Source organism: Trichechus manatus, unplaced genomic scaffold (genome assembly GCF_000243295.1).
Source record: "Trichechus manatus latirostris isolate Lorelei unplaced genomic scaffold, TriManLat1.0 scaffold00039, whole genome shotgun sequence".
Taxonomy (NCBI): Eukaryota; Metazoa; Chordata; class Mammalia; order Sirenia; family Trichechidae; genus Trichechus; species Trichechus manatus.
The window spans coordinates 8,243,006-8,266,961 of NW_004443975.1; the positions used below are offsets into that span (position 1 = coordinate 8,243,006).

The 23,956-nt window shown below is 38.6% G+C and overlaps 1 protein-coding gene across 1 annotated transcript in view; it reads left to right on the forward strand.

Moving 5' to 3' along the window:
* The first annotated feature begins 5,637 nt into the window (after positions 1-5,637).
* SCCPDH (saccharopine dehydrogenase (putative)) overlaps positions 5,638-23,956 on the forward strand; it is a 51,689-nt gene continuing 33,370 nt past the window's right edge. Inside the window, exons 1-5 of the mRNA XM_004375871.2 lie at positions 5,638-6,114; positions 7,830-7,942; positions 14,771-14,851; positions 16,507-16,636; positions 19,493-19,542. Coding sequence (XP_004375928.1) covers positions 5,925-6,114; positions 7,830-7,942; positions 14,771-14,851; positions 16,507-16,636; positions 19,493-19,542 — 564 coding nt within the window. The 5' untranslated portion in view covers positions 5,638-5,924. The remainder of the gene's footprint in view (positions 6,115-7,829; positions 7,943-14,770; positions 14,852-16,506; positions 16,637-19,492; positions 19,543-23,956) is intronic.

Here is a 23,956-nt window from a genome sequence, read left to right on the forward strand (position 1 = left end):
TCCCATAGCTGCTCCTCAGCCCTGTCTGCAAAGCTCTTGTTCCTTTTTAAAATTATATATATATATATAAAGTTTTAACTGTATAGAAAGATTAAAAAGTAAACAGTATAAGTACCTTTCCTCTTGCATAACTCATACACATCTACTTCTCAGTAATAATCACTGTTACCATTACTACTAATAATACAAAAAAAGAAAAAAAAAGGTGCTGTTGGGTCGATTCTGACTCATAGCGACCCTATAGGATAGAGTAGAACTGCCTCATATGGTTTCCAAAGAGCACCTGGTGGATTCAAACTGCCAGCCTTTTGGTTAGCAGCCAAGCTGTTAACCACTGCACCACAAGGACTCCACTATTAATAATAGCTAACATTACCGAGCAGTTACTATGTATAAGGCATGTCTCTAAGCATTTTACAGCAATTATTTTATTAAAATTTATCATGCATTCCTCCTGACATTTTGAATGCATATGCACACACCCTTTTCTTCTTAAATAAAGAGTTTATAGTCTCATACTGTTAGGAACCCTTTGCTATTGAGTAGAACTGCCCCATAGGGTTTCCAAGGCTGTAAGTCTTTTTTTTTTTTTTAATTGTGTGCTTTAGGTGAAAATTCATAATTCAAAGTTAACTTCTCATTCAAAAATTTATACACATATTGTTTTGTGACATTGGTTGCAATCCCCACAATGTGACAGCACGCTCCTGCTTTCCACCCCGGGTTCCCTGTGTCCATTCATCCAGTTCCTGTCCCTTCCTGCCTTCTTGCCTTACTTTTGGACAGGAGTTGCCCATTTGGTCTCGTATATTTGATTCAACTAAGCAGCACATTCCTCATGTGTGTTAGTTTTTGTTTTATGGGCCTATCTAACCTTTGTCTGAAAAGTGGGCTTTGGGAGTGGTTTCAGTTCTTAGTTAGTAGGGCCATAGTCTTGGGGGTTCCTCCAGTCTCTGTCAGACCAGAAAGTCTGGTCTTTTTTTGTGGATTTGAATTCTGTTCTATATTTTCCCCCTTTCTGTCTGGGACTCTCTGTTGTGATCCTTGTCAGAGCCGTCGGTGGTGGTAGTTCTTCTGGGCTCAGGCTGGTGGAGTCTCTGGTTCATGTGGTCCTTTAGTCCTTTGGGCTAATATTTTCCTTGTATCTTTGGTTTTCTTCATTTTCCTTTGCTCTGGGTGGGACAGGACCAATAGATGTATCTCAGATGGCCACTCCCAATCTTTTAAGACCCCAGATGTTACTCACCAAAGTGGGATGTAGAACATTTTCTTTATGAACTATGTTACGGCAATTGACCTAGGTGTCCCCACAAGACTATGGTCCCCAGCCCCCAGCCCCAGCTACTTGGTCCCTCAAAGTGTTTGGATATGTCTAGAAAACTTCAAGGCTTTTGCTTTGGTCCAGTTGTGCTGACTTCCCCTATATAGTGTGTAGTCTTTGTCTTCACCAAAGCTGACACTTGTCCACTATCTAGTGATTTCCTCTTCCCCTCTCTCCCCACCCTTGTAACCATCAAATAATTTTTTTTGTGTGTAAACCTTTTCTTGAGTTCTTATAAGAGTGGTCTCATACAATATTTGTCCTTTTGTGACTGACTTATTTCACTCAGCATAATATCCTCCAGATTCATCCACATTGTGAGCTGTTTCGAGGATTCATCATTGTTCTTTATTGCTGCATAATATTACACTGTGTGTAGGTATCATAATTTGTTTATCCATTCATCTGTTAATGAGCATTTAGGTTGTTTCCATCTTTTTGCTATTGTGAATAGTGCTGCACTGAACATGAGCATGCATATGTCTATTTATGTGATGGCTCTTTTTCTTATTTCTCTAGGGTATATTCCTAGGAGTGGGATTGTTGGATCATATGGTATTTCTATTTCTAGCTTTTTAAGAAAGCACCATATCATTTTCCAAAGTGGTTATACGATTTTACATTCCCACGAGCAGTGCATAAGAGTTTCAATCTCCCGGAAACGTCTCCAACATTTGTTGTGTTTTTTGGATTAGTGCCAGTATTGTCTGGGTAAGATGGTATCTCATTGTTCCAAAGCTGTAAATCTTTGTGGAAGCAGACTACCACATCTTTTTACCTCCAAGTGGCTGATGGGTTCAAACTGCTGACCTTTCAGTTAGCAGCCCAGCACTTAACCATTGTGCCACCGGTCTTGGATAATTTGCCATCTCACTATGCGTAGACCTACCTCATTCTTTTTAGCTGTATAGTTTCTATTGACTGGATAACCAGTAACCAGTTGCTGCTGAGTTGACACTGACTCATGGTGATCCCGTTTGTGTCAGAGTAGTACTGTGCTCCACAGGGTTTTCAGTGTCTGATTTTTTGAAAGTAGATTGCCAGACCTTTCTTCCAAAGCGCATCTGGGTGGTCTTGAACCTCCAGCTTTTCAGTAAGCATCCAAGAATGAACCGTTTGCATTACCTAGGGACTATGTTGAATGGATAGGATACCATAATTTCTTTAATAAATCCTCTGATGAAGGACATTTCATTGTTTTTAATTTTTTGTTATTACAAATAATGCTATAATGAATATTCTTGCCATAGATATTTTTGCAAACTTCTGCATCTCTGTAGAATTATTTTTTATTACTGTTTACTATTACTGGAGCCCTGGCGGGTCAAATCAACCAGCCGCTCCTTGGAAACCCTATGGGGCGGTTCTACTCTGTCCTATGGGGTCACTATGAGTTGGAATCGACACGACAGCAATGAGGTTTACTACTAGTAGAATGTAAATTTCATGATGTCAGAAACTTTGTTTTGTTTATTGCAGTATCTCCAGTACTTTATTCCTAGTGCCTAGCATATAGCAGGTGTTCAATAAATACTTGAATGCCCACCATTTTACACCCATCAGATAGACAAAAATATTAAGAGTCTGACAATATCAAGTGTTAACAAGGATGTGAGGCAACAGAGAATTCTCATATCGTGCTGATGAGTGTGTAAATGAGTACATTTGATTTGGAGAGCAATTTGAAACGTGCATATTCTAGGAAAAACCATTTTTGCTCATAGATATATATTAAAGATATTCTTGCACATGTGCTTAAGGAGACATATACAAGAATTTCATAGCAGCATTGCTTGTAATAAAAAAAATTGGATGACCTTCAACAGACCAACAGATAAATTATCATACAATAATGCATTGGAATGAACTAAAACTATATGTATTAACATGAATAAATTACACAAATGTTGATGACAAAAAATAAGTTGTCAGATTAGCATTTATAGAAAGTTTAAAATATACAAAACAATATTATAGAAAAAACAAAACCAAACCCACTGCCCTTGAGTCAATTCCGACTCTAGTGACCCTATAAGACAGAGTAGAACTGTTCCATAGGGTTTCCAAGGAGCTCCTGGTGGATTTGAACTGCCAACCTTCTGGTTAGAGAGTGTTTAGAAATACATCCATAGATGGCAGAAATATAAAGACAGGAACAGGAAAGAGAAACACCTAATTCAGGCAAGTAGCCATTTCTAGGAATAGGGAAAGAAGTGTGTTCAGGAATGAATACCAGGAAGCCACACTTTCTGGAATCATTTATTTAAGCTTTGTAGTGGGTACATATTTATTATTGGCTTTACCTTTTTTGTGTGACTAATATATTTTATAATTTAAAAAAGGAAACATCATTTATTCCTATTTTAATGAGAGTTTCAAAAATCATCAATGGATGTTGAATTTTATTAAATGCCTTTTTGGTGTCTATTAAGGAGTTCCTGGGTGGTATAAATGGTTAAGTGCTTGACTAGTGCTGAAAGGTTGGTGGTTCAAACACACCCACAGGTAACTTGGAAGACAGGCCTGGAATCTGCTTCTGAAAGGTCAGTTTTACTCTGCACACATAGGGTTGCCATGAGTCAGAATCAACTTGATGGCAATTAACAACAACAGTAATCACTTTATTTCTAAATCTGGCCCTGGTTTCTGTACCTGGGACATATGAAACACCCAATAAATGAATTCATGAATACCTACCCCTCTCTCAAGCCTTCTCTATCTGAGCCCTACAAATTTAAGTCAAAGCCCAGTTCCTCTCAAAGACTCTCTCTTTGGTGGACTCCTAGGGCTTTTTGAGGGCAAAGATTGCACCCATTACCACAACTCAGGGGTCCCTCGCATAGTTTTGAGCACCACCAATGGTGTGTAACCTTGGACAAGCTTCTTGCCTTGTTTCTACTGCCCCAGAGTTAGTTCCTCTCCTCGTTTGCCACGTGTACTGCAGTTAAACTGTTTTATTAATTAGGAAGGGCAAGGGCCTGTCTTATTAATCATTGTATTCCCGGGATCTCTTCCGGTGCCTGACACATAGAAGGGTCTCTGGAAATACCTGCTAAATGAACACGATTAAATGAGACGACATATTTGCATGCACCTGATACAAATGCACTCAGACTTTAAAAAAAAATTTTTTTTTAATTTTAGAATAGTTTTAGAATTACAGAAAAGTTGGAAAAATAGTATGGAGTGTTCCCTTATACCCTTCACCCAAGTGTCCCTATTGTTAACATCTTATACTACTGTGATAACCAAGAAACCAATATTGGTATATTGCTGTTAACTGAACTCCACCCTTTAGTCGGATTTCACTAGCTTTTCTCTAATGTCCTTTTATCTGGTCCAGAGTCCCAACCAGGATACCACATTACATTTAGTCATCGTATCTCCTTAGCCTCTTCTAGTCTGTAGCAGTTTCTCAGACTTTCCTTGTTTTCAATTAACTTCAACAGTTCTGAGGAGTGCTGGTCAGGTATTTTGTAGAATGATCCTCATGGAGTTATGGGTTTGGAGGAGGAACACCACAAAGGTCAAGTGCTATTCTCAACACATCATATCAAGGGTACATAATATCAACCTAATGGCACTGATTATGTTAATGTTCATCATTTGGTAGTGTTTGCCAGGTTTCTCCACTGTAAAGTCACTCACCCTCCCCCTTCCATATTCACAAAGCGCAGCGTACCCTCAAAGGGCAGGGAGTTAAGCTCTTAGCTAGGTAAACAGTTTGGAATTCTGTACGGTGAATTTGTCCCTCCCCCCTATTTATTTATGTATTTATTAAAACGTTTTTGAATATATGAAGAAAACTTCTCAAGAAACTTTTTTTGCATTCTGCGGGGTTTCTGAATCGCCTTTACTTGACAAGTTAAATGGCAGGGCCAGCCTAGGAGTTATTTTCGCACGTGACATCAACAACTGTTTCAGGGGCCACGAAAGGGAGGACGTGGTGGTGGGGATGGTGGGCGACCCCTGAAATGATGGGCATCAAGGTGGTGGGTTAGGGGCTTGCGGCCGAGGGCGCAGCAGAGTTTGGCTCTGGGAAAGGGGTGGGGTGATCCGTAGGGACCCCAGAACCCGCGTTCATCCTCCACCCCAACTTGGGATTCGCAGATATCCCTCAGCCAACATGCCTCGAGAGTTCTTGGAGTGGGCAGGCCCCTCCCATCCTCGGAATGTTTTTCATTCTTTTCCTCCGCAAGTCCCTTGGGGAACAAGAAAAACCGGCTTCGGCCACCGCTTCCAGCCTGAGAGAGGGAGAGGCGATGCACCGCCCTTAGGCGGTCAGAGCAGTGCCGAACAAATGACCGGATGCTCTCGCCAGCCCTGGAAGCAGACCTCCCGCCAAAGCCTCCGCCACCTGCAGCCGCTCGGTCCGAGCCTCCACACGATGAAACGCTGCGGCGACGCCCTCGGCGACCAAGAGGCAGCGTGGGCGTGGGCGTGGCCTTTACGCGACAGCGCGTGCGGCGCGCCGGGATCTCAGCGCGCAGGCGTCGCCAGCGACTACGGCGGCGGTTGCTGCGCTCGGTAGTGGGATCGCTGTGTCAGGCGCAGGCGCCGTGAAGTCCGCCCGCCCCAGGCCTCAGTTTGCTGTCTACTCGTCATGGCTACTGAGCAAAGGCCTTTCCACCTGGTGGTGTTCGGCGCCTCAGGCTTCACCGGCCAGTTCGTGGCCGAGGAGGTGGCCCGGGAGCAGGTGGACCCGCAGCGGAGTTCCCGCCTGCCCTGGGCCGTGGCGGGCCGTTGCCGGGAAAAGCTGCAGCGAGTGCTGGAGAGGGCTGCCTTGAAGCTGGGTAAAAGGCGGCGGGATGGGACGGGGCTTCGGGGCAGCCGGCGCCCTCGCCGCTGCCGCTCTCATCCCGGAGCCCCCATAACCCTGGCTGAGTTCAAGTCGCCGAAAATGAGCGTTTCTCCTCTACAGTCGCACCCTAGATCTCCTCCAAGCCCTGTTTGAGGACCGGAAGAGGGGAACGATGCCTCAAATATTGTCATGTCTTTGTTCCACTCCCTAGATTTGTTAAGTTTTCCCCCCCCCTTTTATTTCTTTCCTCTCTCCTCTTTTGAATGTCTCCCTTGATCTCTAGAGTCCCACCGCCCTCCGCCACGTTTTTCTGGAAAAATAGTCAAGAATTTTAATCTTTGTTTCTCTGCCCCATCGTCTCTACAGCCGGGGGCACCTGGGGGTTTGGAGGTTTCTTGGCATTTCCTCAGATAGAAAAACCTGACATTGGTTTCTTGAAGAGTATTTGTACTCTGCCTTGCGTTTGGGGGATAGTAGAGCAACAGCGATTGTGTGAAAGCCAAGCGTAAGAGTTTTACAGATAATGTTGGTGGTTTTTATTTATTTTTTGCTTGTAAAATTCCTCCAGCAGTCTTACTCTTCTTCAGAAAAAGAAAGTCTGTATTTCTGGTTTGGACTTTTACTTAGTCCTTCAGCATTCACCCAACATATATTTATTGAATGGTGTTTTCTATGCCAGGTCCTGTTCTAAGTACGGGGAATACAGATGTGGGAGACACACACACACATACACCTGCCCTCATGCAGCTTCCATTCTAGTGGGGAGAGGCATCTAATTTAGGACCCAATAGCCTTTAAATTTGGGTCTTAATTTTCCACCCTAGAGCCCCCTCATACAGATAAATAGCACCTGTTAGAGTGCTGGGTATGCTGTATTCTTTCTGTTTTAAGTTTCATCCCACTTCCTTATAAGTCCACACAAAGCCTTGTGTTTGATGGGAATATAGAATCTAATTTATTGGCGGTTAATGTAAAAGATACCACGTAGGCTTGACTCTCCTACGGCTCTTGACTTTTATTACTGCCAACACACAGAATCGTGACCAAAGAGTTTTTGTCTTTCTTCACTTTTCTAAGAAAAATTTCACAATTAAAATATATTCTTCCATTCTCTTTCTTGCTCAACAAGACTGTACAGATACAGCCTAATTACCTATTATTTGTAACACTTAAATCAAGGTGTGGGGACCATATCCTGACCCACCAAAACCTGCATTGCTCTAGTGATTCAGTTAATTCCGATTATTGTGAGCCTGGTGTTCTTACATAGACTGTACTTTTCATCTGTCCTTTTTTGTTCTCATGATGTCAGTGTTAGTAACACTCCCCCAGCCCCCATAATTATGTATAATTGTAATTGACAAGTTATTTTTATAATATAAATCTCTTGGCGTGGAAGTCAGGAAAATCATCTACTTCAGCATCTAAAGTTGACTGTAAAATTGTCATGTTGCACAGGATTGTCATTTAAAAAATACTTATGTTAGAACTTTTTTTTTTAAAATCAGTGATGTTTTTTAGTAACCTTAGTATTCATTTTCTTCATAGCCTTTTAACGCAGTTAAAAACAGTTTTATCTTATGTTTGAGAAGGAGAGGTAGCTTTCAGTATATTTGGTAAATTTGTTGTCACTGGTTGCTATAAAAAGATCTCACAGATCTAATCTTGTACCAGGATTTACTTAAAATGATTTCTTTCTTATTTTAGGAAGACCGACACTGCCGTCTGAAGTTGGAATAATAATTTGTGATATCGCTAATCCAGCCTCACTTGATGAAATGGCTAAACAGGCAACAGTTGTCCTCAATTGTGTAGGACCAGTAAGTGATCAACCCTTCTTTGTATCAGAACAAACAATCCATTCATTGCTAGCAAAATGGTATTTCAAATTCCAGAGAAACATAAGGGCAAGGGACAGAAGAGTTGGTTGATGGCCTTAACCCCCATAATGAAGTTTTCGCTTCTTAGGGGGAGCAAATGGATATGACAGAGTCTCCCGAGAGAGGGAGTGGCAGGTTCTCTGTGATACTGTAGTCAAAGAACGTGTGCTGGTTCATTCACTGGTTAAAGCTATGATTGCTAAGCTTTTTTTTTAAATGTACACCCCTTCCATAAAAAATGTTTGAGCACGCATCCCCAATATATTTTTTATTTATAAGTTATATTTTTTGTATTTACCATACAAATATATATATATATAAAATGCATGAAAAAGCATTAATTTATTCAATAAATCTTTATTAAATGCTCACTATATGTGAAAGCCACTCTTCTAGGCACTTGGGACACAATGGTGAGCAAAACAGAAAATCCCTCATGGAGCCTACGTTCTAGTGGAGGAGACAAAACAAAAAATTAATTATATTAGGTAGTGGTAGGTGCTTTGAAGGAAAATACAGCAGGGTAAGGTAAGGACATAAAGAGATTGACGGGTCATACTGTGTGAGATGGTTGGTTGGGAAGGCCCTTATGAGGAACTGACATTTGAGCAGAGACCTGAATGAAGTGAGGGAGCAAACTATATGAATATTTGAGAAGAGTATTCCAGGGAATAGCAAGTGCTTAAGAATATGCTTAATGAGACTAAGGAATGTGAGAGGCCAGTGTGTTTGGAGCCCTGGGAACAGGGGAGAGAGGTAGGCAGTTAGATTGGACCTTAGAGGCCAAGGTCAGGATTTGGATTTTCTTCTAAATGGGACAAAGAATCATTGAATGGTTCTCAAGGGCGTGAGTTATTTGGCTTCTGAGAGGAAAATAGACAGTAGGGAGCAAACAGTGGAATAGTCCAAGCAAGACAAATACCAGGGTAGTAAAGGTGGTGAGAAGTGATTGAGTTCAGAGTATATTTTGAAAGAAAGAACCAACAGCATTTGCTGTTGTACTGGATGTGAAAGGGGAGTCAAGGATAACTCCAAGACTTTAGGCCCATGCAACAGGGTGAATGGTGATGACATTTACTGACCTGGGGAAACCATCACAATTGGCAAAACGTGAAAACTACGCATCTAGAAGAATTTTTATAATTTTATTTTATTGAAAGCAAAAAGTTTTGAACTGTTATTAAATAAAACTGTATTTAAAATGTCATTTATTTAGATGTATCTCATTCTTCACCAGCTTAGATTCCGTGGTCCATTGCTGTAATCGCTCTCTTATATATACCCTCAATCAACTCACTTGTCCTCCCTTCCTCAGTGCTCTGGTGAAACTCCGACCCTGGTTATTGTAACGCTGTGCTTACTCTTTACCTGTACGTGAGTAGTCCAGTGTGGCTGAAGGAAAGCACATCACCATGCTGACTGGTCTCTCTTGAGTATGTGGTCACAAACCTCAAGTGGGGCCTCAACACCTCCTCAGTTCTACTACATTTTCCTAGTTTATTCTCCTCTTTAAAGCAACACTTTCACAACTTCATTTTCCTCGAACTTTTAGCATCCTACTCTCCTTACTCTCATCTGATGATTTTAGCTTTTTTTTTTTTTTACTATGAAAATAGAAGCTGTGAAAAGAGGATTTCTTCATCTTCGTTATACCAAATCTGCCTACCTACCTACCTGCATTAAACCCAGTACTCTGCCTTACCTCTTGTTGCAAGGAGAAACTGCCTGTGCTCCTATTGGGTGTAGTCTGCAGTTGCACACTTTCTAGTTATCATCACATTTTCCCTCTTTACTGGATTATTTCTGTTAACATACAAATATGTGATATCTCCTGTCTTAAAAAAAAAAAAAAATACTTCCTTTGATTCCACAGACCCCTCCAACTACTGCTCCAATTTTCTGTGACCCTTTTTAGCAGAACTCCTTGAAAGAATTGTCTTTACTCACTATCTCCACTTTTTCACATCCTACTCTAAAGCTTCTCTCATCAGGCTTTTATCCTAACTTACTCCAAGGCAGCGCCACTACTTGGCACTACTCTGTCAAAGTTCCCATCTTGCCAAATCCAGTCATCAATTCTCAGTCCTCTTTTTAATCACATCTCTTGGCATTTGATCCAGTTGATCACATTTTCCTTTCTTCTCTTGGCTTCTGGATACTCACCCTCCCCTAGTTTTTCTCCTGTGCACCGGCTTTGTCACATCTCCACTGTTGGGTTCTTTTATCATCTCCCATCTAAAATGCTAGAGGCCTCCAGAGCTCATGCCTTAGAAACTCTTCCCTATTTACACTCTCACAGATGGTATTTTTTAAACAGTAGATTGTGAAATCAATTTAGTGGGTTGAGTCTCAGCATTAAAAAAAAAAAAATCAAATAGACTAGAATAGAAAATATCAGGACGCATCACACATAATAAGAGTAAGTACTGGTTCATGAAACTTTTCTTTAGTTAGATATATTTGTGTATGGGATTGCTGTGTGAAATGAATTTCTTAGCATGGCTTGTGGTCAAAAGGTTTGAAAGCCATTGCTTTAAATACCATCTGTATGAGGCTGACGATATATTTCCAGTGAGGATCTCTCTCTTAAACTTCAGACTAGTAGATCTAACTACCTCCTTTTTGATATCTTTACTTGGATGGTTCAGTCTAGATTTTTTGCCCCCAAAACCTGCTCCTTCCTTAGCTCTACTTGGATTGTCATTTTTACTTTGTAATATACATAACAGAAAATTTATACTTCTAGGAATAGATGAAATGTCAACTTTGTTGGTTTGGGGTCATTATTTGCAGGTATCTTTTAACAACTTGTCTATTTTGTGAGGGTTCATTTAGTTAAAGCCAGTTGGTATCTGTGACATTAAGTCCCAATACACTGAACAGGTCTAACTGAATGAGGCTGTCTCACTCCGGCCCTGTCTGTGTTGTGGAACTCTCCCATGCTCCCCTCAGGATACCTTTTGTATCCCGTAATCAACACATGACCACTTGACATGCACCCAGGGAACATGCTGTAGTCAGTCCATATGTTAACTACTAATGAAACTTATTGCCTTCTTTGTGTTTCCTATAAAAATTAGCATGAATAAAAGTTCCAACATTTACTTCCACACTCAGTGGATTGTTTTGTGTACTCCTTGGGGGTAAGCACACCTACTTGAGAGACCACTGGGAGTGAGGAGACTAGGATTGCAATTTTGATCTGTAAGCTAATTGGCTTCACATAGATGTGTCTTCTGAGATCAAGGTTTGCTACTCTGACTCTGTCCATTTATCTCAAAAGCACAAGGGTACTTGATAGAAGTGATGCTATTAATAAGAAAAAAATAATAAAAGCTAACATTTACTGGGTACTATGTACTTGGCACTATACTAAACTCTTAACATTATCTTACTTCATCCTCACAACAACCCAATAAATACGTGCTGTTATATTATCGAGGAGCCCTGGTGGCACAGTGGTTAAGCACTTGACTGCCAATTGAAAGGTCGGTGGTTAAAACCTACCTGCTACTCTGAGAGAGAAACATGCAGCAGTCTGCTTCAGTAAAGATTTACAGCGTTGGAAACCCTGTGGGGCGGTTTTGCTCTGTCCTGTAGGGTCTCTATGAGTCATTTTTGATGAGGAAATTGAAGCTTAGAGAGGTAAAGTAACTTGCTCAAGGTCACACAGCTAGTGAGTGCAGAGCCTAACTTTAAAGCTCATGTTCTAGACCAGTGTGCTCTTCAGCCATTTTCATTTCACAGTTTTGTCTCAGTCTTTCCTTGTTGAAGTGTATCAGAATAGATATTAGGAGTGGGACCTAGGCACTCTGAACTAGAACCTTTACTTCTGACCACTATGCTTAATTGTCCCCTGTGCTAGGAAGTGGAGGAGGAAGAACAGGTGTAGACAGAAAGATGATGAATTCAGTTTCGGGCATGTTGAAACTGAGATGTCTGCTAGATATCCTTGAATTAAGGGAGGAAATGCAATATAGTGGCTTTTTTTTTTTTTTAAGTAAGGAAATTAGAGTGAAGAGAAAATAAAGGGAAAGGGAAAATGAAGCCAAAGTAGAATTAGTGTTATGCATGAATTATGACACACGTCCAGTGCTATTGCTCGTCCTGAATTTTCTAACAAACCACAGATAAAGAAACCTTACCAGTGAGCAGCTTTGGAGATAGAGGTTAGAAGTTAGCAGCATACCTGTTGTAGTTGAAATCAGGAGAGTAGATGAGATTTTCCAGGGAGAATGTCTAGGACGGTAATTCTCCATCTTTAATGTGCGTAAGAATCACCTGTGAGCCTTATTTATGATGCAAGTTACTGGAGTCTACCCCAGAAAGTCTGATTCAGGAGGTTTGGGGTGGGACTGAGTAACCAGTATATTTAACAGGTGTCTCAGTGCTGCTGTGAACAGAAATACCACAAGTGAGTGGCTTTGGCTTTAACAAATTTCTCACAGTTTTGGAGGCTGAAAGTCTGAATTCAGAGTGCCGGCTCGAGGTAAAGGCTCTCTGTGAGCTCTGGGGAAAATCTTTGTCTCAGCTTCTGTAGCATTCTTCTCACTGTCCTTGGAGATCACCACGTGACATCTGTCTTCCCCCATTCATGCTTGCTTGCTTCTTTGCCTGATCTCCTTTTATGTATCTCAAAAGTGGTAAGGTTTAAGACTCACCCTACGCTGATGGCATCCTTAACATCACAAAGGAAATCTTATTCCCAAATGGGATTACATCCACAGGTATGTTGTACTGTAGTTGTTTTATGCCGTTGACTCAATTCCAACTCAGTGACCCTGCAGGACAGAGTAAAAGTAAAACTGCCCCGTAGGGTTTCCCAGGCTGTAATCTTTTTACAAAAGAGGAGCCCAGGTGGAACAGTGGTTAAGTGGCTTTGGGGCTTCTGTAAAGATTTACAGCCTTGGAAACCCTGAGGCAGTTCTTCTCTGTCCTCTAGGGTCGCTATGCGTGGGAATTGACTCTTTCGATGGGAATGGGTAAGGTAATCTTTATGGAAGCAGACTGCAATATCTTTCTCCCGCAGCACGGCTGGTGGGTTCAAACTACTGACCTTTCAGTTAGTAGTCGAGCGCTTAACCATTGTGCCACCAGAGCTCTTCCCACAGGGATAGGGGTTGGGATTTACAACATATATTTTTGGGATGCAATTAAATCCGCAACAAGTGACCCAGGTGATTCTAGAGTGGACTTCTAATCAAGTTGAGAAACTTTAGGGTAAGATAACTAAGAAAAGGCCTAAAGAAGGACTTAAGTGAGTTTCATGGTGGGGTGCTTGCACACTCCAAGGATGATCCATTGGACTCAGAAGGAAAACAGAGCTTCAACTTCTGTTTATTTTAATTTCAACTTTATTTTATGTATGCTGAAAATGCATGTTAGTGTAGTTCTGTAGATCATGTAAGTGATTTGTAGATAGAGTCATATAGCTAACAGATGATAGATTCAGGTTATGAACTTGGATCTCGCTGCCTTGAAAGCCCATGTGTTGTGCCACACTGCTTCAGTAATTTTATGTGGTTGGTTAATGGCAAAGGAGGGACTGGAATCAAATACGCTTCTGCCAGTCCAGTATCCAATGCTGTCTGCCATTTTTAAGAAGGATGGTGGGAATCTAGAAGTGAGGCTGTAGAGTTGATGTTTAGGTAAACAGGACAGCCCATGTAACCTACTTGAAAAGTCAATCCTTGCATTGCCCTGCCTTTTCTCTTAAGTGTCTGTTTACCCTGTTTCTTGAAGGCTGGAAGAATAAAATGATCTCTTCCATCTTTTGGTACCAGGAATGAGAAAATCAAAAGAGTTTGTCCTCCTCCTTACCCTACATTTACAAAGAAAAATATTTGTTATACTTCCCTTTGAAGTATTGAGGGGACTGAATCTTGGCCTAAGTAGCTATTATACATTTAAATTTTTAATTCCTGGAGTTTGTGCAACAAATAAGTTGGGAGATTCAATATCAGAAGACTCAGAATATCTACTCTGTCCAATATTAAACTTCTCCTCCCCAGACCTCCTCCTCTTCCTGTTTTTCTTTATTTTGGCAAATAGTACCACTGACTTTTGGCCCCATGTCCAGCGACTCAGAAGTCCAATCATTTCTTCCTTTTCAGTATATCTTATCCTGAGTATATCCTGCCACTTCCTTAGTCTAGTCTTTCTTGATCTCTTTATCTGCCTCTAGTTTTATTCTCCAGTATTGCAAGCAGAGTGATACGTCTGTACTGTAGATTTTACACTACCATCCGTTTAAAATCCTCCGGGGGAGCGTAATAATCTAGAAGAATAAAGTCCAAACTTCTTAGTATGGCATTGTTAGTATGGCACTCACAGTCTTTCCTGATCTGGCCCTAGTGTTTCTTTCCAAACTCATCTTTGTCTCCACCCTGTGCTTCAAGTATCCTGAACAGCTTACGGTTTCATCTATGGCCTTTTTTGTACCTTTATATATACTTTTCCCTTTATCCAGATTTTTATTTTTCCTGGCAAATCCTTACTCTTCCTTCAGGATTCACCTCAAATGAGTCACTTCTTCTATAAAACCTTCCTTGTCTTCATCAGTTAGAGGTAAGAACACCTTCCTCTATAATGCCACTGTGCCTTATTTATTTACATTGTGAGGTGATAGAGTGCGGTTATGTTATTTTCTCAACTTATCTTTAGGCTACTTTATTAACATTTGATTTCTTAATAATCAAGACTAAGTGGTATTCCATTCATTTAAACTTGTTAACTAAGAGTAAACTGTTGGCTTTCTTTGTCCCCCAGTATCGATTTTACGGAGAACCTGTAGTAAAAGCATGTATTGAAAATGGAACTAGTTGTATCGACATCTCTGGAGAACCTCAGGTATGGAAAATAGAAAATGAAAAAGCTAGAATTAACAACACGTAATTTTCTATTTCATGAAGTGGAAAATAGTGTAATTTTGTAGATATATTTTAGAAGTTGATGACTTCTTTTTAGTGTGATAAAGGTGGTATTCCTATGGAAGTAAGCACTGATAGCTTGAAGGAGTGCACTCATGGTGAGGACTTAGCTTCAGTTTTCTTGGATTTTTGTCTTCCCCAGAACCTCATTTATTTCAAGTCTGATGTGCTGATTTTTACAGCTGCTGCATGTTGCAAATTAAATTAATTAAAACTTATTGTCTATAAGTCTCAGAATCAAACTTATGTGACTTTTTCATTAGGAATTTCCTTTTTAAAATCAGGTTTCTACAACATTATAGAAAAATAAATTTAAAATCCCCTCAGCCTAAAAACTTTGAATGTTCACATTTATTGAATGCTTACCACATCCCTGACACTGTGCTAAGGGCTCTGTGTAACTTTTTTAACATTCCTGTGAAGTAGGTATCTTCATCCCTATTTTATAGATGAGAAAATTGAAGCTTAGCAAGGTTAAGTATCTTGCTCAAAGTCATGCAACTAGTGTGTATAAGAACTAAGACTTACATTGAAGTTTGCCTGACTACAGGAATTGGTGTATTAATAAACATTAAGCTACACTGGCTTTAAAACTATAACGTCATATGTCTCTGTAGCCTCTACTGATTATTATCAGTGTGCCAGTATAATACATAGAGTTTATCAATTGGGAATATATATTAGAAAATAGTGGGAAAATGTAAATTACCAGAATTGATTCATGTAGAAATCATGAATGAAACAAAAAAAGAGGTAGGAAACATGAATCAAAAAAACCCAATTTCTATGTTTTTAAAATATCCCAACGTATCTTATAAGCTACCATAAATGATATCAAAACCTAATAAAGATCCAAAGTATATAGAACTCTTTCAGCTCAATAATAGAAAGACAGATAACCCATTAAAATAACGGGCAAAGGGAGGAGAAGAGACAAATCTCTTGTGCAGAATTCAAGATTGTTTATGTAGCTACTCTGCCTTAAAGGAGGGGAGCATAACTCTTTCCTACCACTCTATCCATCTATCTTTTTATCTCTATATATGCATAGATGTGTATCTGTAATGATGTTCATCTGGGTAATGCAATTTGGGGTAATTTTTTTTTTTTTGCTTTTTTTGTACTTTTCTAGATTTTTTACAGTATTATTTTTACTTTTAAAAGTCATTCTAAAAAATGAAGTGTCATTAAATTAATAGTGTTATTAAGATTAGCATATCTTCCCTGTTACCTGGCATATGGTAGGCATACAGTAAATATTTGCTGAATAAGTAAAAAAAAAAGTTTTAATAGTTACTATTTCACTGCAAAGCCATATTAGTGAGCATTTTCAAAGTTTAATTCTTTAAAGGTAAATCGTTAAAAAAGGTCGAGAAGGGAGAGGGTTGACATGTTGTGGGGTTGTTAACCAGTGTCATAAAACAATATGTGTACTACTGTTTCATGAGAAACTATTTGTTCTGTAAACCTTCACCTGAAGTACAATAAAAATAAATAAATAAAGGTAAATCATTTACTCTTGGTATGGGTGTTTCTATATAGTCCTGATTGAGATTTTTGTCCTGGACTTTTTAGTTTCTGGAACTAATGTATTGGAAGTATCATGAGAAAGCTGCAGAAAAAGGGGTTTATATCATTGGAAGCAGTGGCTTTGACTCCATTCCAGCAGATCTGGGAGTACTGTATACCCGAAATAAAATGAACGGTAATTATTGATTAGTAAGCAATAAATGAGTGTAGTAATAGAAAGGCTTCATGTTTGTAATTGTGATTAACTAAAATCTAGTTAGGAAAAGAACATAGTTATAACTGGGTAATGTTAAAACACATGCTTTGTTTTTAATATAGCCATATTTGTAATAAAATGTTCTTCACGCTATTGTTTTTCAAGACATGGAAGGTATCATAAGTGTTCTAAAATGAGGAATTATCCATTGTCTCAATTTAGTTATGATTAAAACCCATTGCTGTTGAGTTGATTCCAACTCATAGTGACCCTATAGGACAGAGTAGAACTGCCCCATAGGGTTTCCAAGGCTGTAATCTTTACGGGAGCAGATTGCCACATCTTTCTCCCACAGAGTGGCTAGTGGGTTTTAACTGCCAGCCTTTTGAATAGCAGCTGAGTGCTTAACCGCTGTGCTACCAGGACTCTTCTACTTATGATTAGAGGTGTAAAATTTCTGGAAAAAAAATTTTGACAGCCATTTAAATTCAAACTTGGCTTTGTTTAGGAATTAGCACTTTTAAAAGTATAATTTATACAAATATTTTAGTTAAAAGGTTTGAAATTTTTTAACAAAGCTAGAAAGTACTGAACAAAGAATTTGTCATCTTTTTTACCTCATTTATAAAATGCAGACAGTAATTTAAGAATGGAAGAAATCATCAGTATTATAGTAAAACATTATTATGGTAAAACATCACAAGTTACTAATGTGCATATTTAAAAAGTATCATTTTATGAGAGATGACCTTAGAAAATGGCCTGAAATAGTTAACTCCAATGCCGCATAAACTGTTCTAAAACTTAATTTAAAAAGATGGAAAGTGTTCCAGTTTATGTTAAAAAATCAACATAATTCTGAAACCAAAGCCCAGCAAAGATAACACAAAAAAAGAAAGCATTCTTTTTTACAAAATTAGAAGTAAAACAAAAGCTAAATAAAATCTTAATAAATATCCAAAGGCATTTTAAAAAAAATCGTGTATCAAGGCCAATCTTTAATATTAAGAAGTTACATAATCATCACATCAGCAGATCAAAGGTAAAACACTATATGCCTATCTCAGATGATATGAAAATTCATGTCATATACTGATTTAAAATTCTTAGGAATTTAGGGACAGAATATTTCTTAATGTCAGAAAGCAATAGCCAACATGATACTTAATAATGAAACACTAGAACAATTCCCAATAAAAAGATGTGACTTGAACATCTTTAAAATATTTAGTCTTCTAATTCTTGTACCTGCTATGTCTTTCTGTTTATTAAAAATTGTTTGTCTGTAAAGTTTGAACGTTTTCTTCGTAATAGTCCCACATATTTCTTATTGAGGTTATCCCTCTGTTGTTACTTTGAATAAGCCCTTTTCTTAAGGGAGAAATATTACTTTAAGATTTGCTTAAAACATTTTTTTTCAGATACTGAAACCCAGGAATCAGCCTTGTAACAAGTACCCCAGGTGATTTTGGATGCAAATGGCCCACATGTTATTACATACTTCTTTAGGTGGTCTGTGTTCTTTCCATGAATAGGGTTAGTTCACAGAGCCACATATCTAGGCCACATTCTCTCAGCAGCCCTCAGAGTCATTTTCGGTGATTTATGCTTTAATGATCTGTTCTTGGTTTTTGTCAGTGGTCAGACTAGTGACATTTATGTGGCTATAGTTCTCTTCCGCTGTACATCATTGTTGATAATGTGGTCATTTGTTGTTTTGCTCAGTGTTAACTTTGTAGAGCCCTGTGTTTTAATTTTAAAGGAAAATTAAAACAGCCTCTCTTAAGGAATTGATAGATTTCATTTTGTCAGATTTTAGGAATTTACCAACCCCATTATGTTTCCCTTTTCTTGTCTCGAGAAATTTAAAGATTAATTTAATACTTAACCATTATACCTATATGTTAGCCCTCGTGGTTAATGTATTAATTTCTTCCCTTTTTTCTGGCTTTGATTTTCTGTTTTTATCCTATACTACTTATATTTTTATTTCATTTTAATAGCCTTGTTGTAAGTATTTTGAAGCCGTCACAAAGGCCATCTTGATAGCATTTTCATTCATTGTAAGTCACTATTAATACGCCTTCTTGAAAGGTGTCATGTTGAAAAATAATATCGAACCTTAGAAAAATTCTTGTAGATCTTATTTTGAGAACACTGTATCCCAGTGGGCCCTCTAGAATGAGTGAGCTGAAATTCTTGCTTTATTGGGGGAGATTTTTGGTGTTGTCAGTTTAAATACACCTACTCCTCACTATCTTGTTATCTGATGTTTCACATTTACGACAATAGTGAAAAATCTACTGTTCAGTCGTTTTGCGCATTAATGACGTACATCTGGCAGTAACGAACACCAAGATGCCAGGCAAGAGTAATACTGGTTATGATGGTTAAGGTTATGTGTCAGATGATTCTCAGTGGTTTGGCAGTTATGTAATGATATAATTTGGCAGTTGTATTATAATGTAGTCATCCTCCATTTTGTGATCTGATGTGGTTATCCTCCGTTTTCGCATAATGCTGATTTTCATGTAATGACCTGGTCTTTGGTAATGTTGATAAGTGAGGAATGGGTGTACTAGAAAAGATTTTGTCATTACTAGCAGTTAGAGTTCATGCTAAACTACTCTTTGTAACTGTTTACTTGACCTTAGCTGCTGCTTAAGTCTATTTATAATAATGTAGTAAAACTGTTATCAGTATAGATTCTCTGATTATCTCACTTGTAGGCTTAGTAAAACTAACCCCTAAATGAGTCAAGGTAGTTTATTATTACTTGTCCTGGGTAAATAGATTTTATTTGATTTTACTTTTACCATTCTCCTACTCTTACAGGCACTTTGACTACTGTGGAAAGTTTCCTGACTATACATTCAGGATCTGAGGTTAGTTTTTGTATTTGTCAAGTGTTTTTTAAAATTAAAATTAAAAATATTTTGGAAATGAGACATACCTCTTAAAAAATTTTAATTAATTAAATTTTATATATTTATAATTTTTAGTGTATGAAAGTCACTACGTATACTTAAAAAAAGAAAAGATACTAGATTACCAAGAACTATTTTGACTTAAGATATAATTTATTTTAAAACAATTGGCACAATTCATTATATATTAGAATGAGTTGATATGATCTTAACACTAAAAGTCTATCATTGTTGGGCAGTAAATGTTGTCAGCCAAGAAAATTGTCATGTTAGTGCAAATCACTGCCTTTTTATTATGTGCCTAACTTGGTGCGTTGTGGCCATAAAAGACATGAAGACGTGTATACTGTAAATCTAGTCTTATGGAATTTACTTCTCTATCTGGAGGGAAGGTCTTTTTGGGAACATAAAGACAGTTGCATTTATGGGAAAAGGCTATGTTTTATGATAGTACTCTTATTGCCAGTAGAGCCTAACACAGTTCTGAATCTGTACTTGGGCTTCATAAATATCTACTTTCTTTAAAATCTGTTCATTCAACAAATATTTTGTAGTAGTATAAGTGTATATAGTAGTTCAAGATAATGTGACACATAAGTAAGTTATGAACTCTGCCCTCCAAGAGGTAGTAACTTATTTGGACAAGAGATAGAAAGTTACCTGTTATCATTAAATAGATCAGATGACATACTGTAGGATTCTGAGAAGGGAGAGTACATGGAGGCTGGAGATCAGGAATTTTGGGGGATGTGGAGTGAATTTCTCAGGCTGGTTAGGATCTAGTGCTGTGGAGGTGTGGAGAAGAGAAAGGAAATTGTGTAAGCAAAGGCACAAAGTGGGATGGTTTGGAGCAAGTTTAAGTAAGAGTAATATCTCTGTTTGAATTGTGCATTCAGATTAACACAAAAAGCTAAAGACATGCTAAAGTTTATGGTTACAGAGAATATCCACTGTAGAGTATCAGAATAAAGTAAAATGATAGCGGGCCTGAGTAATTTGGGAATACCTCAAAGAGGCCTTACTGACTTTAGCCTTGAAAAGTGAATAGCATTTTGAAGGTCAGAGGAAGCAGCCTGAACAAAGGTTCAGAAACAAGAATGAGAAAGACATGCTTGGAACTCTGGGTAGCATGTATTAGAAACCCAATTCACCCAGCCTAAACAAACAAAACAAAAAGGCATTTATTGATTTATATACCCAGTGTCTGCAAGTAAATAGTATGGCTGGAGCCAGATGTTCAAATGATATTGTCAGAGCTCACCGCTTTTCTCTCTTTCTGTCTCTCATTTCTTCTGCTTTCCTCTTTGTAGGATGTCAGTATGGCAGGTGCTGGCAGCCCCAGGTATACATTGTCCTTTAGGTTGATCATTTCCTGACGAAGAGCTGCTAGAGTTGATACATCAAATGATAGGGAAGATTAGTTTAATATTGAATCATTTGGCCCTTCTTGAGCCAATCATTGTGACCTAGGGTAATAGAGTAATCTGATTGCCCAGACCTGGGTCATGGGCCTCTAAACGGGCAATCTTAGGGTTAACCCCATCTGAAAAACATGGATAGGTTCCAAATAGGAAAGAGATGGTTTTATAAACAGCAGATGGAGTAGGGGCTGCAGGGAGTTAGTGCAGGACTGACAAAAAACAGATGTCCACTACTGGGAGACAGCGAGAAAATTGGTAGAGGTAGAAAGGAGGTCTCCTTTGAAAGAGCAGCAGGAATTGTAATTGGAAAGACCAGGCAGAACAAGCACTTAACCACTGTGCCACCAGGGCTCCTTCCTGAACTCTAGACTTGTAATATCCAGTTGCCCAATTGTTGTCTCCACTTGAACATTTCATAGACGTTTCAAAATCAATATGTTCATAACTGAACTCCTGCTTTTCTATCCAAATGTACTCAAATTGTTGTGTGCCTTTGCGTCAATTCTGACTCATAGCAACCCTGTGTGACGGAGTAGAACTGCCCCATAGGGTTTCCTTACTGTAATCTTTCTGGGAACAGATTGCCAGGTCTTTTCTCCCCCCGGAGTAGGAGGTGGGTTTGAACTACTCACCTTTTGGTTAGCAGTTGAGCACTTAACCATTGTGCCATTTATCAACTTCACTTGATAGTGGACCTTGTCCTTCCCGTTGTTCAAGCCAAATGACAAGGCTATCCCTGACTCCTCTCCAACAACTCATGTCAGTCTTTCAGGAAATCCTGTTGATTCTACCCCTTGCTACCACTGTATTCTGAGCCACTTTCATGTCTCACTTGGATAACTGAAATAGCCTTGTGTCATGTCTTCTTTCATCTACCTTACTCCCCTATAATCTTATTTTCAACACAAAAACCAGGGTGATCCTTATCATACATAACTCAGATTATTTCACTCCTCAGCTCAGAATTCTTCACTGGCTCCCTTTTGCATCCAGAGTGAAAACCAAAATCCTTCCAGTAGCTTGCAAGGTTATAAATAATCTGACTCCAGTTAATCTCCCAGCCTCCTCTCCTACACTTTACCGCTTATTCATTCCACTCCAGTTACACTGACCTCTTTGTTGTTCTTTGAACGCATCACCATACTTCTGCCTTAGGGCTTTTGATTTGTTCTCCAAGTTTTGAGGAAGCAGGTCTCCAAGATGTCTGCATGACTAACTCCCTCACCTCCTTCAAGTCTTTTCTCAAATAACACTTCCTAATGAAGCCTACTCTGACCACCCTATTTAAAATTGCAAATAACCCCCTTGCTTGGCACTCCCAATTCTTCTTATCTACTGTCCTTTTTCTTTTTTTCTATAGCATTTATCACGTCCAAATTCTATGTATTATTTATATTTTTTATTGACCTATATCACTCTCTCTAGAATGTGAACACCACAAAAGAGAGATCTTTCTCTTTCACTCACTGATTAACTGCAAGCACCTAGAACAGTGATGGTCACATAGTACCAGCTCAGTAAGTGTTTGTTGAATGAATTGAATGGACAGGGCTTGATAACCTTGATTCCAAAACCCGACAGAAACAATTCCAGGAAGGAAAAGTACAGTCAATCTTATAGGAACATAGATGTAAAAATCCTATTGGCAAATTCAAAGCAGTAATATATAAAAAGAATATATTATGATCAAGATGGTCTTAGAGCAGAAATGCAAGATTAGTTTAACATTACATAATCACTGTAATTTATTTACCTCATTAACAGGTTAAAGAAGGAAAATCATACAATCATTTCAGTAGATGGAGAAAAAGCATTTGATTAAAATGCAGTATCCATCCATGATTAAAAAAAAAAAAAAAAACTATAGAAAACTAGGAATAGAAGGGAAGATTTTTTGAAAAGCTGTAACAAATATGATACTCACTGTTTAAACATTGAAAATGTTTGTTTTGAGATTAGGAAAAAGATACAGATGTCCACTCTCATTTTTAGCCAGATCCTAGCTAGAGTGGAAACCCTGGTGGTTTAGTGGTTAAGAGCTATGACTGCTAACCAAAAGGTCTGCAGTTCGAATCCACCAGGCGATCTTTGGAAACCCTGTGGGGCAGTTCTACTCTGTCTTATAGGGTCACTGTGAGTTGCATTCGATTCAACGGCAACGGGTTTGTTTGTTTTTTAGCCAGAGTAGCAAGGCAAGAAAAAAGAAATAAAATGTAGACAGATTATAAAGGAAGAAATAAAACTTCTTTTCTACAGATGACACGATTGTGAATGTAGAAAATTCAAGAGAATCCATAAGTAATATTATTAGAATTAATAAAAGAATTTTATAAATTGCTGGGAAATTGTTTTTCTTGCTTAATTGCCCGGGTTAGAACCTCCAGTACAATGAACGAAAGTGGTGAGATGAGACATCCTGGTCTTGTTCCTGATCTGAGGGGGAGAGCTTCCAGCATTTAACCATTAAGGATGATGTTAGCTGTGAGTTTTTGGTAGATGCCCTTTATCAGATTGAGGAATTTCCCTGCTATTCTTAGTTTGATGAGTGTTTTTAATATGAAGGGCTGTTATATTTTGTCAGATGCTTTTTTCCTGCATCTGTTGAGATGATCATGTGATTTTTTTTTTTATTGTACTTCAGGTGAAGGCTTACAGAACAAATAGTTTCTCCTGAAACAGTAGTACACATGTTGTTTTATGACATTGGTTAACAAGCCCACAACATATGAACCCGCTAACTTCTCAACCTTTCTTTTTTTTGGTGAAAATACACATGGCCAAAGATACACCATTTCAAAAATTTCTACATACACAGTTCAGTGACATTGACTACGCTCTTCCAATTGTGCTGTTACTCTCACTTAAGATGAAGGCTTACAGAACAAAATAGTTTCTCATTTAACAGTTACTACAAATGTTGCCCTATGACAATGGTTAACAATCTCACAACA